Source organism: Setaria viridis, chromosome 2 (genome assembly GCF_005286985.2).
Source record: "Setaria viridis chromosome 2, Setaria_viridis_v4.0, whole genome shotgun sequence".
In the NCBI taxonomy this organism is placed as follows: domain Eukaryota; kingdom Viridiplantae; phylum Streptophyta; class Magnoliopsida; order Poales; family Poaceae; genus Setaria; species Setaria viridis.
This window is the reverse complement of record NC_048264.2, coordinates 2,323,047-2,335,090: the sequence shown is the minus strand read 5'-3', so window position 1 is coordinate 2,335,090 and position 12,044 is coordinate 2,323,047. Positions and strand designations below refer to the sequence as shown.

Below are 12,044 nucleotides of genomic sequence, written 5' to 3'. Positions count from 1 at the left end.
ATCGCTTCCAAAAGGAAATTTTTTTGAAATAAAAGGATAGTCAACCGTATGTAGCTTACTTTGCTTTTCACCAGAGCAGGTAATAAAAAAAAGCCTGCCTAATGCCAGGCAGCTGCAAGGGAGTTACGGTCTCACACTCGTTGAGTTGTGCAGTTCCGTCGATAACCAACAACTCTAGAAGATTTGACTTTTTGGACTTCTTGAGCAATTGGCCAATACCAAAAGCAAATCTGTCCGTCAGCACACCATACAACCTGAAAGAGCTGGAAACTGTGCAGAGAATGCATTTCGTTCTCTGCAGAAAATACAATTGATTTTGCCTCGCGCTGCAATAATTCAAAGTTTTTGTAAAGATACGTCAACTCTCGCACATACAGGATCTGGCCAGCTTGGACTTGGATTTATTGCATGCATTACCACGTGACACCCGGGGCTCGTTCGAGGTCTTCAACCCTTCCTCCTCCGCCGTCGACCCACCCTCCACGTTCCGCCCGACCGCCGCCGCCAAGTCCACCTGCTCGCTCATCTAGGAAGTAGCTGGCGGCACCGACTATGTCGGCAAGCTGACTCAACAGGCGGATGAGTGGGAACTCGTGCAGATCAACCAGCAGACTGGTCGGCCGCACGGCGTGTCCGCACGCTCCTCTGGCGGTGGGCAACAAACGCCCTGCGCGCCTGAATAGGCAAGGCCCTCGGGCTGCAAGCATAAAAAATTCAAGACATGAAGCAAATGGTGAGAGATTGGAGTCGATCATGGGATTTTTGTGACGATTTCCTTGGCAGAAGTTGCAGCGAGAGGGGCCTAAACATATCCTTGAAGGACGCCGGTCACGCCTGGGCGTGACGGTGTGTTAATCTCGGAGACGACGGCGGCGTAGCCGACCTTGAGGCGCATCGTGGCGTCGACCCACACGTCGTTGGCGAACCGCACTTTGGGGTCCTCCATCGTCGCCAGAGCTATCGGAGAGGACACCTCGCACATATCCAATTCCAAACCGATCTCTCTGATGGCTCCTTGCCGCCTGGGCCTCACGTCACGTACGAGCTCACATATTTGACTGCAGTGCAAACGTGTAGGATCGAGTCAGTCGAGTTCCTTCTCCTGCCCGGACGAAAGCTCACTCCAGGCCGGTACGGACCAAAATTTTGCCAGGATGACAACGGACAAAGAACGGACGCGTTGCGACTTGCGTGCGAGAGGGATGGACTGCGGGCTTGGGGGGCTGTTCGCAAAATTACCACGACTCTGGAGGATTGAAAGCAACATCCTCTCTTTAATATTAGGTATAGATATAGATTTGTTCTCATTTCTTTATTTTGTCCTTCTCTCCTCTTTCTATTTTCTCTTTTTTTTCACCATTTTTTTCATCAATACTTATCCGTTCTTCTACTGCTTCCTTACCTTATCCACACGACCACACACGCCATCCTGCTTCAAAGTTCAATCAACCACGCCAACGCGAGGCCGTTCTCCTCTGCCCCTGCTGCATCCCTTCTTCCGTCCCTGCTCCTGCAGCCTCGTCTCTGCTAACACCGGGGCGCTGCTTGCCTGCTGCCGCTGCTTGCTTGCTTGTTCCCCGCTGCTGCACCCCCATCCACGCGAACATTAGCTGTCAGGCGAGGGTGAGGCTGGGCCGCCGTGCTAGGCGCTCGCGACCACGTCGGGCTGCGAGGCCGTGCCGGCGCTTGCCGGAGCTGGGGGCTGCGCCCGGGCCAGCCGGCGGTGCTCCTCCAGCTGCACGCCGCCATGCTGACGGTAAGAAAGGGGACGGTGAGGATGGGATGCATGTGGCATTTTTGCTGTAAATAAATTACGCGAACTCGAGGGTAAATCAATATTGTTTCACGCTAGTTTGATGCTGGGCAAGCTGCGGGGAGCTGGTTTTTCCAGCTCCTCCACCGCGGTTCATTTGCGCGACCGGCTCCACGAGGGCTTCGACCTCGAAGCCGTTTTGTTTATTGGCGTTTGACAGGGCTCCTGCAGAAGCCAGTGCCGGAGCTGTTTGAAGAGCCCTGCCAAAGAGGCCTTTAGTACTTTTAGATCCAAAGAAACAGGATGGGGATCATCTCCAATAGGACAGCTCTTTTTTTTTCTCTTTATGCATAGGCCTCACAGCCTCCGTAGCGCTGCGGTTTTGCTTGGGAATGTGTTTAGAGTCCATCCTAGCTGTGACCCTTTGTGGTCGATATTATTATTTGGCCCTAGGCTTTAATTACATGAGTGCTTTATTTGGCTTGTTGCAGCTTCATGAGTACTGCTTCTCGTTGAGGAACATTGATCATATTAGTGATGCAAATGCCACGTTGATATTATTGTCCAACCGCACTAAGGACTTGTGGAAGAGCCCTAGGGGAACGGTGATCCGAATTGAGGTACTCGTAGTAGTGGTTGTCTTCCTGCAGTTATTCCTTATCGCCTGCGGGTCCCGTCGACGTCGGAGCAGAAACTTCTTCATCCAGAAAGGTGTATTCGGTGCATACACCTTGTCCTCCTCCCTGGTATCCTACACACTAGGTTCAATGCAGTCTTCGGCCATAAAGAGCGGCATGTACTCATTGTGGGCAGTATCCCTGTCCATCCTCTTTGGTTGTGCTGACTCTATCACAGCTTATAGTCTCACCGACAACAGCCAGGTCATGAGACAGTTTTTCCAGTATCTTCTCGGGTGCGCATACGTGGGCATGATTGCGAGAACTACACTGGATGGCGGGTCATTTTTCAGAGTGTTCCCGTTTTGTTATCTGATATCCGTCTCTTCCATTTATTTTATACAAAGATTAGCTGCACGTCGAATGGCAAGCAAATCATGGTTCTTGAATAAAATGGTTGCTGACTACATGTATCAGGAGCACACCATGAGCAGAGGAGCTTACGATCCAGCCACCATGACAGGTTACCATTACCTCGTGGAGTGCAGGCTGTACAGCACATATATTGGTCGTGCATATATTGGTGATGGAAAGTACGTAACACATTTTAGAAGTGACCCTTCTGATCCAGATATCATTGACCTAGACAAGGTGTGGCGAAACGATGATCTAAGCCCTGATCTTAAGGATGCATGCCTTTCCTTCTCCCTTTTCCATCTGTTACGGAGACGTTTCTTCGGGTTTGAGTGCGGTGAATCATCGCAGCCCAAGACACGTGATCTTGTCTTCAAGGGGCTGCTCGCCAAGAAGAAGAAGGAGAATGACGATGGAGGGGCCAGCGCCGCAATCGACTATGACTGGATTTTCAAGGTGATTGAGATTGAGCTGGCTTTTATGTATGACTTCTTCTTCACCAAGTATGCTGCCATTTATTATGGAAGTTTTATGATGCGATATGTGCTGCCACTTGTCTCAGGGACCTTAACGGTTGTAACAGCCTTCCAGACGGCTCGAGGCCTGCTGCGGCCGCCTCCTAATAAAGGGATGGAGGGGTCTGTCATCGTGGACACCACAGCAGCTGATATTGATCTCACCGTAGCTATACTTGTGTGCATCTCTTTCCTTCAAGTGGTGCAGGTGATGTACTACTGGACGACCATTTGGGGCAGGGTATCTTTTGCTTTCCAGCGCATCAAAAGGAAAGGCTGCTGCATGGGGCTTAAAGATTTTCTTGTCAAAATTGGTCTGTGGGTGTCATCCTGCCGCTGGCACCACCACGAGCAAAAGCTCGGGCAGTATTCGTTGCTTGAATCACTGAGCAACTTCTCCAGTCAATCCAAGCTTACCAAGTTCCTGGTCATTCTCCAGCATGTATTTCTACTTTGGCTTTCAGTGCTGGAAGGTTTTAGCCGAGTCATACCAAATCACGTACGGAGCGTCGTCCGGAAGCCTGGTGAACCTGCAGAGTTGCTTGCAGCAGTAAAGAAGGCACTTGTCCAGTCCCTTGAACGCACCCATCGCCATGGTAATAAGCTGACAAACGGGGCGTTATCACTGTCGTCCAGCGGGGCATATGAGCTATTGTGGGCTTGCAGCCTCAAGCTTCGCCAAGGCCTCGAGTTCGGCTCGGTGTCCTTGCAGCAGAAGGAGAACCAGGTGTGTGTTATTCTGGCCTGGCACATCGCAACATGCTACTGCGACAGGGAATTTTCAGCATCAGGTAGTGCCATCACCAATGAGCATTATGAGGTCGCCACAAGACTGTCCAAATACTGTGCATACTTGGTGGCTTTTGCACCAAAGCTTCTCCCGGGTCACCACTACGATACATGGCATGCTTTTATGCTGGTTGCAAAAGAAGCATTGAAGCAGCAGCAGTCACAAGAAGCTGGGGATGAGGAGACGATTTACCGCAAGGGCCTAAGGCTGGGGGAGCAGCTCAAGAATATGCAGGCTGACCATTGCTGGGAGGTGCTGGCGGGATTTTGGGCAGAGATGCTGCTCTACCTCGCGCCATCAAACAATGTGAAGGAGCACGTCGAGTGCCTGGCAAAAGGAGGGGAGTTTATAACGCACTTGTGGGCATTGCTCACCCACGCTGGCATCCTGGACAGGGGTCAAAACGACGTCGCCGACATAGAAAATAATGGAGGAAATCAACCAGCATCGCGTCCAACGTAAGTCTCTCTCTCTCTCTCAACATATGTTCCAAATAGTATTATATAGGCTTCGGTGCTCCAATCAATGGAATTGTCTTAGCTAATGATGATCTTATTTTTCAGCAACAGGGATGGTCCTTCAACAGGAAAGTCTTGTGCGGATTGTGGAACGAGCTCGCGATGAGATCATAGTGATCATAATAGTGAGTATTGTTGCTATCATTAAATTGCTCTGTGTCAGTCATTGAAAAAATAATAGATACTGAAATATAAGCGCTACTCAATGTCAAAAATGGGTCCAACCCATCTTCACCTTAGTCATAATTCATAATAATTTACTTTTGAACTTGCAGATTCTAGGAAAGCTCTGTTATTCTCATCAAAGGAAACTTTCAGCAAGCCCTGATCACTTATGCTGATATTGACCTGCCACTTGTTCACTTTTTTAATTGTTCAAGATATATAATTGTTGTCCTGGTGTGCTTTAGTGACTTCTTATTACTGCAAGTCTAATTGGAAGGATGCTGGTGTTGTTGACATCTACCATTGAGGCCTTGGCCATCTATTTCTCACAGTGCTTGCCGCTGTACTATATATCATTATTGGTTCTTTTCATGTATTCATCAACTTGTTTCAGACAAAATACCCCTGGTCGTGTGTATTACCGCACTTTGTATCATTTGTTCTCTGCTTGATGAATGATAAACAACTCTCATATGCGTGCTTCTTTTAACCCGGATGCCTCGCCCTGCAACCGTGTCTCTTTCCCGGCTAGCACCCAGCTCACTCTCACACCATGATGCTCCTACGAGGCATAGTCGTCCTCGTGGAGGGTCATTTTAAATTGCGTATTCCTATCACTGTTTGGAATGCATCTTCTCGTGCGTCATCGTCTGATTTTCTGATGCAGGCAGGGTTGCTTCTTCCTTGGCCAGTTGCGACCAGGAAAAATTATTGGACGGCCATTTGCACAGATGGATGGAGCTAATAATTAGTTAAGCACAAGCACTCCAGAGTCCAGGGCCTGGTGGTGGTGCTCATCTCCACTTGATGGATCCGCGCCCGATTCGACGGTATGCTTCTGTTCAAGGTATGCTTTATGCTTGTCACTTTGTCAGCTGTCTATCACTCCCTTTGCTTAGTCGATTTGGTCAAGATTGTCCTCGGCAATCTTTTGTCTGTTGTCACATAGTATTATGTAGTTCAGAATATATGGCATCGCTCATAGTCAAATCTATTTTTTCCCCTTGCGTATTTAGTTCAGGATCTCATAATTCTTTATTAATTAAGGCTGACTAGTCCACCAACCCGTGCTCCCGCACGGGCTAATATTATTAGAAATTATTGTATTTGAAAATTATTTAGAAATTAAACTCCTAGCTAATAATCAAAATTGTTTACCTAGTACTCTCTTATTTTTTCAATACTTCAACATAATACTTATATAGATATGTACCTATCTTTGTCTTGATTGATTTTGATTAATAATTACTCTATACACTTTTTCATCCATATTCATACTTTTTCCATTTTGTATCGCACCTCCAATCCTCCATACATTATGTTTAGCATACAAATCAATATTTTTCATCGATTGCTCACATACATGTATAAATGGTCTAAATGGTGGGATTCATCATGTGTATATACTTTAACTTAGTATTTTTATATTAACAATGACATAAATAGGTAATTTAGAATCATATATTAATTTACTTTTGGACGTATGATGCACATGTTTACTTTATTAGGTTATTTTTAATAACGACGTACGTGGGTAACATAGATAAAATTTTAGAATGACATTTTAAGTTATGCTTTATAATGATTTATAATGATAAGTATTAGTAAATTGGATGAAGATTACAGGGTTACTTTAGATTATTTTTTATAATAGCTAAGCTCGGTAATTTAGATATAGGTTTATAGCTCATTTTTTAATATTTACACAATGATAGTGGTGGGTAATTTTTTAGAAAATATAATAGATCAATGGCTATGATTATTAGAGTTTACAGGATTGGTGTTTGATGTTTTTAATTTTTATGAGAATTTATCTCTTTTTTCTAGCTTGTCTCATGGGAACTAATGGGGAGCCTCCAATGGAAAAAAAATAAGACTACATTGCTACAAAACTATTACCATAAGCTACCTCTCGTTTGTTAAATATTCGAACATAATACTTATATAGATATATACTTAATATCTTCATCCAATTGTGATAGATTTTAGTTTGTAATTACTCTATAATATTTTCATCCATATTTATAATCTTTAACTTTTCACTTTACATCGCAGGTATGCGCTTGAATTTGTTTAATGAACCCTAAGTTTGAGAAACAATTTTAACGTAGAAATCTATATTTACATCACTTTAGATCTTTATAAATGGTGACACACATCATGCGTATAGACCTTAATTATTATATCATATACCAATAGTGCAAGATATAGATGATTTAGAATCATATATTGTTGTATATTTTTAATTAAGGTTATTTGATTCAAACGTAGGGTTATCTTATGTTATTTTTAATATAGCATGTGTGGGTAAGATAGATGCAAATTTAAAATGTTACTTTAAGTTTTTTAAGTAACAGTGGTGGGCAATTCAGTTGCAAATTAGGGGGTTATTTTAAATATTGTTTATAATGGTATAAGTGGGTAATTGTGATGAAGATTAGGGGTTGCTTTAGTTTATTTTATATAATGGTATAGGTGGGTACTTTATATATAGATTTAGGGGGTTACTTTAGGCTAGTTTTGTAATGGCATAGGTGGGTAATTTTTTAGAAAATGTAATAGATCCAATGGCTATGATGATTTGAATCTATCGATTGATGGTCGGATGTTTTGCTTTTTTATGAGAATTTCTAGGATTTCTCTCTTTTTCTAGAGTGTCCACCTAGGAATCCTAGGTGGCTTTACCTGGAGGCTTCAAAAGGAGCCTCCAATTAGTAATAGTAAGATTCTACAAAAATTTCCTGGTATCTTCACGATGCCCGCCCAAGTTTTGTTTTTTTAGTATTTTATATGGTTCCTTCCCCATCCAAAAAGTCCACTCCCTATCTTCTTACACGCTTTACGCGGATCGATGTCAAGATGAACTCTAACAACATAGTATATATTCCAGAAAGTCAAATTGGTTTGGATTGAGTGATTGGCAGACAACTCCATCAAAAGCATGCAGATATATTCGAGCCCTCTCCAAGTTACGAAGCACATCGGGACAAAGGAATAGAGAACAACGCAACCTCGTGAACGATAAGCCATCGCACGCATTACTTGCAAAGCCGTTCAGCATACAACCATTAACACAAGGAGGCATTATTTCCCAGCAGGCCGCCGGATTGCATAACTACTGTAAGTGGAAATCTCTCTTCCTACTTACCATAAGGGCAGTCCTAATGGGAGAAACCAACCTAGTTTCCATAGTCTAGGATATTGTATCAAGAAATCATCCTTCACAATGCAACTTTTTTATGTAGAGTCTAAATAAAAATCCAACCAATCATTCTCCCATCTAGTACCAGATCCTCTGTGCATCATGTAAAGGAGCTCGAGTGATGGGTAGCAGCGGTGCAAGCGCAAAGGATCCTGCAGTAATTAAGAAGAAACTACTTGGGTCTCCCCAATGCTGAATCACTGGTTTCTTGGCTCATTGGTGCACGTGAGGACTTGGTTTCCTCTCTAAGAAATGGTTTCTCTCTCTCTCCATAATAAATCTACTGCCACATCAGCAAATTGCTTAGTTGGCATGATAATTAAGAGGGATAGAAACTATCATCAATGTCCCATTGGGACTGCCCTAATACAATCACCAAGCAACTGTCGTCTTGTTACATTTCAATCGTTTAGTTCCTTTATAAAGGAAATCAAGCTTTTAATTTCGCCTAGTACATGTCCCTTGGAGCATAAGTTACTTCTTTGTGGGTTTAATTTGTGCCAACATCTTGTTCTTTTGTTGAGGTTTGGCAGTCGGCTAGCTTATGGCTGGGGAGAATTCCACCACCTTCTGCTCCGATGCTTCACTCCAGCAATGCTCCTCGAGCATTAGGTGCTCACATGAATCCTGGGCAGCCTTCCGTAAGACCATGGGAGGGACCTTGTGGCGGGTGAACATGCTGGTGCTCATCGATGCTATCTTGGCTGGAGTTATAGTTGGGATAGGCGCCTATTGCCAGCGCTACCGCCACCACCCCTTCACGCGGTTCATCTATCTTGGAGCCAGTACCTTGTTATTGCCGATTACATCGTACGTCTTGTCTAGCATTAGCACCAACAGATTACATCAACAGTTATGAGTTTGGAACCTTGGCTGCGACATGCCGTGGAGGTTTTCATTATTTTACAGCCGTATCATGGGCCTTTCTCATTCAGATAATCACTATCAATACTAGCGTAGTAGTCGCTGTTGGCGATAGAGAGGGTAGGAACAAAGGTCCCCCTGTCCAACTCCTTGTTCAAGGTGTTTGGACCCTATACCTCGGCGTCACTGCCATGGGTCCGATTACGACCAATATCTGGCCCCTTTACCTTGAATTAATGCCTTTTGCTATTGTTTGTGCTAAAATCGTCTTAAAATATTATGCATTTGAGAAGGCCCGGAAATCGTTGGCATTTGGGCGTAATCCTCGTGCTGTCTCTTTGTACATGGAGCGGTTACAACTGCAAGAAACAAGGCAACCCGGTGAAGCATCGGTAGGTGAGGATGTGCCTCCTCCACTCTTGGTTATTGGAGAAGAGGGTATACCGGAGCAGCCTCCTGGGTATTTAGACTTTGACAATAGCATTGGCTTAGTGACCGTTGACATGGTTTGGCAAATGGACAAAGATCGTGCTGACCTGTGCTTGTCATTTGGATTTTTCAAATTGTTGAGATGTCGATTTGCGAGGTATGAGCGTGCCAATGTTACATCTATGGGGGCCCTCAACTATTTCTGGAGCTTGCTCAAAGATGGCGGCCATGAAAAGGTGTTTCGGGTAATTGCAGATGAGCTTTCTTTCGTTCAAGATTATTACTACTCATCACTTCCAGTCTCCTATTCGAAGCATTGGTTGCCCATCTTGAGTGTCAGTATCTCACTCTTAAGCATAACTTACTGCATGTTGGCTACAAGATTTATCATGATGGGGCTCCTATCAAATTGGAAGACCAAGTATAACCATCAGCTACGTTGTCATTTCTGGTGTAATGATAAGTTCTTGGTAAGCGATAGGCAGGATAAAAATTTTGGATTCTTCGTCTTTGATGACATTCCTTTATTTTTGCTTCTGGCATTGGTTGTGATAGCGGAGGCGAAGTACATAGTGTCCTACGTTTGCTCTAACTGGACCAAAGTAGCTCTCATCTGCCACCATATAAACCATGCCTCTTTGCAGCCTTCTCTCCACGTGCAAAATTGGTTTGGCCTTCTGCTGAATTGCAAATGGGGGCTGATGAAGCATTGGGACGAAAAGATGGGCCAGAGCTCAATAATTGTCCTTCACCCAAGAACAACCCTGCTTGTTCTCTTAGACGTCTCCTCCGTCTCCCGGACCTAGATAGGAGTGTGAAGATACCAGAAGCAGTGAAGGCCCGCATCATCAGTGCTCTGAGAGGCAGCTACAATAGGCACCAATTAAGCAATGGCACAGAGTCTCTACGCCTGAGCCGAATAGATGGAAGGTTCCTCTGGGCCTGCAGCAGCAATGGCACATCTGAAACCATACTTACATGGCACATTGCTACATGCCTCCTTGAGGTTAGGCCCCCATGCCAACATGGTCAAGAAGGTTCTCCTTCTGATTTGAATGACAAGATTATTGCTACTCACCTGTCAAAGTACTGTGCATACCTAATGGCCTGGTCTCCAGATCTGCTTCCAGATGATGATGAATGGAGCAAGAGCCTGTATGATACTGTCAAGAAGGACGCTAAGCGTGCCCTCGCGGGCCGTACTGCAGAAGGATTATCATTAACACCAGTGGCCGAGTATGAGCAGGTGGCCCAGTTATTACTAAGTGTGAATTCGAAGTATGATGTTCTCAAGAATGGAGTCAGGCTTGGAAAGCAACTACTGGCCGATGGTGAGGATACGGCTTGGAAGGTGCTTGCTGAATTCTGGTCAGGGATGGTCCTGTACATTGCTCCCTCAGACAATGTTAGAGGTCATTTGAAGGCCACCGCACGGGGTGGAGAGCTGATAACGCTCCTCTGGGCGTTGCTCACCCATGCTGGGATATCGAGTTGGCCCGACGATGCCGGCGACGCTGCGACTGCTGATGCTCGTTCTGCTCGATAGATTGGTTTCCATGTTGGTTTGCAGATGCTTTTGCTATCGTCTCCCGCCATCTTTTGGATTCTTGAATCTTAATCTGTCGTGTTAATTGCTTCACTTCTTCTCAATATCCCCGTCTGATCGAGTTTGCCACTTTTCTATGGGTGGACAGGGACTTTGTGGGTTTACCCCTTCACTATGTAGCTGAGGAGCATTGTTCAAGTATAATGTGATGTCTACCTAGCAATTGTCAGACTCATCAACTGTATTGGAACTTGTTATAGTGGGCACGTTCTGAGTCTCTGAGCATTGTGTTTGATTGTTGTTAATTGTGACATCCAGTGCTAACTGCAGCTTAATCTTAGATGACTAAGACTGCTGCCCATCGGCAGCAGTTAATCTTCAGCCGTATTCACATGTGTTGCCGAATCCCTCCGGATTGAATCAGGATACATTTGGCGCTAATCATAGCTCATTCTCCATCTCTCCAGATCAGGTGCATGCAAAGCGTAAAGGTAAAGCTACTGCGTGGAAAGCATGGGGGCCAAGAGCTAGCCACAGAGGAGAAACAACCACATGTTGCAAAGAAGAAAAGGGAATTAAGAAACACTTTTTTATGAATCACAGTACAAACGAAGACACTCAAAAACACTTAAAGCGCATTCACCCCTATGAATACACAGAAGCAATCAACCTTACCCCTATGAGCACCTCCAAGAGACTGAGCCGATAGATCTTAAGATCGATGAAGTCATCAGATGCGCTTCGCTATTGATGGGCACGTCGAGCCTACCACTGAAAGAATAACGCCAATTAATTCATCGAACAAATCTAGGAAAAATGTGAAAACCCATACCGAGTCGAGAACTCGAAATTGGGTGGACAGGCTCCACCACAAGGAAACTTACCAACTTAACTCCGCTCAGTTCACAGGGAATTTAGAACTTAGTGTTACACAGATACCCAAATAAAGTAATTTCCCTGTTGAGCGAAAAGGCCACATTTTCCAGTCAAACTATTGAAATATCGACTGTCAATAAGTTTCAAGATATTTAATTTGAAAATATAAAAATCATATGGGTTGGTTTGTCTTGAATTAATTTTTTCATAATCTCATTTATCTATATGATATTATACCTATATTATAATAGAAAATAGTGGTCAATGTAAACCACAAAAAATGGAAACTCAACAGTGACAATTATTTTTATCGGATGAGTATATATAGAGAAGAGAAATTTGCTCTATTGACACT

At 44.4% G+C, this 12,044-nt stretch overlaps 1 protein-coding gene across 7 annotated transcripts; it reads left to right on the top strand.

The window, feature by feature from the left end:
• Positions 1–1,415: 1,415 nt before the first annotated feature.
• On the top strand, positions 1,416–11,200 carry LOC117842623 (uncharacterized). 7 transcript variants are annotated; one of them, XM_034723112.2, is made up of 6 exons: positions 1,416–1,756; positions 2,245–4,547; positions 4,653–4,732; positions 5,440–5,619; positions 7,663–7,892; positions 8,508–8,875. In XM_034723112.2, the coding sequence occupies exons 1-3, from the start codon at positions 1,748–1,750 to the stop codon at positions 4,711–4,713; spliced, it is 2,373 nt and encodes a 790-aa protein (XP_034579003.1). In that variant the 5' UTR covers positions 1,416–1,747; the 3' UTR covers positions 4,714–4,732; positions 5,440–5,619; positions 7,663–7,892; positions 8,508–8,875. The 7 variants fall into 7 exon arrangements, with proteins under 7 accessions (XP_034579003.1, XP_034579004.1, XP_034578999.1 ...); XM_034723113.2 differs by having other exon boundaries at positions 1,417–1,756; positions 2,848–4,547; XM_034723108.2 differs by lacking the exons at positions 1,416–1,756; positions 8,508–8,875 and adding an exon at positions 10,962–11,200 and having other exon boundaries at positions 1,774–4,547.
• Positions 11,201–12,044: the final 844 nt, after the last annotated feature.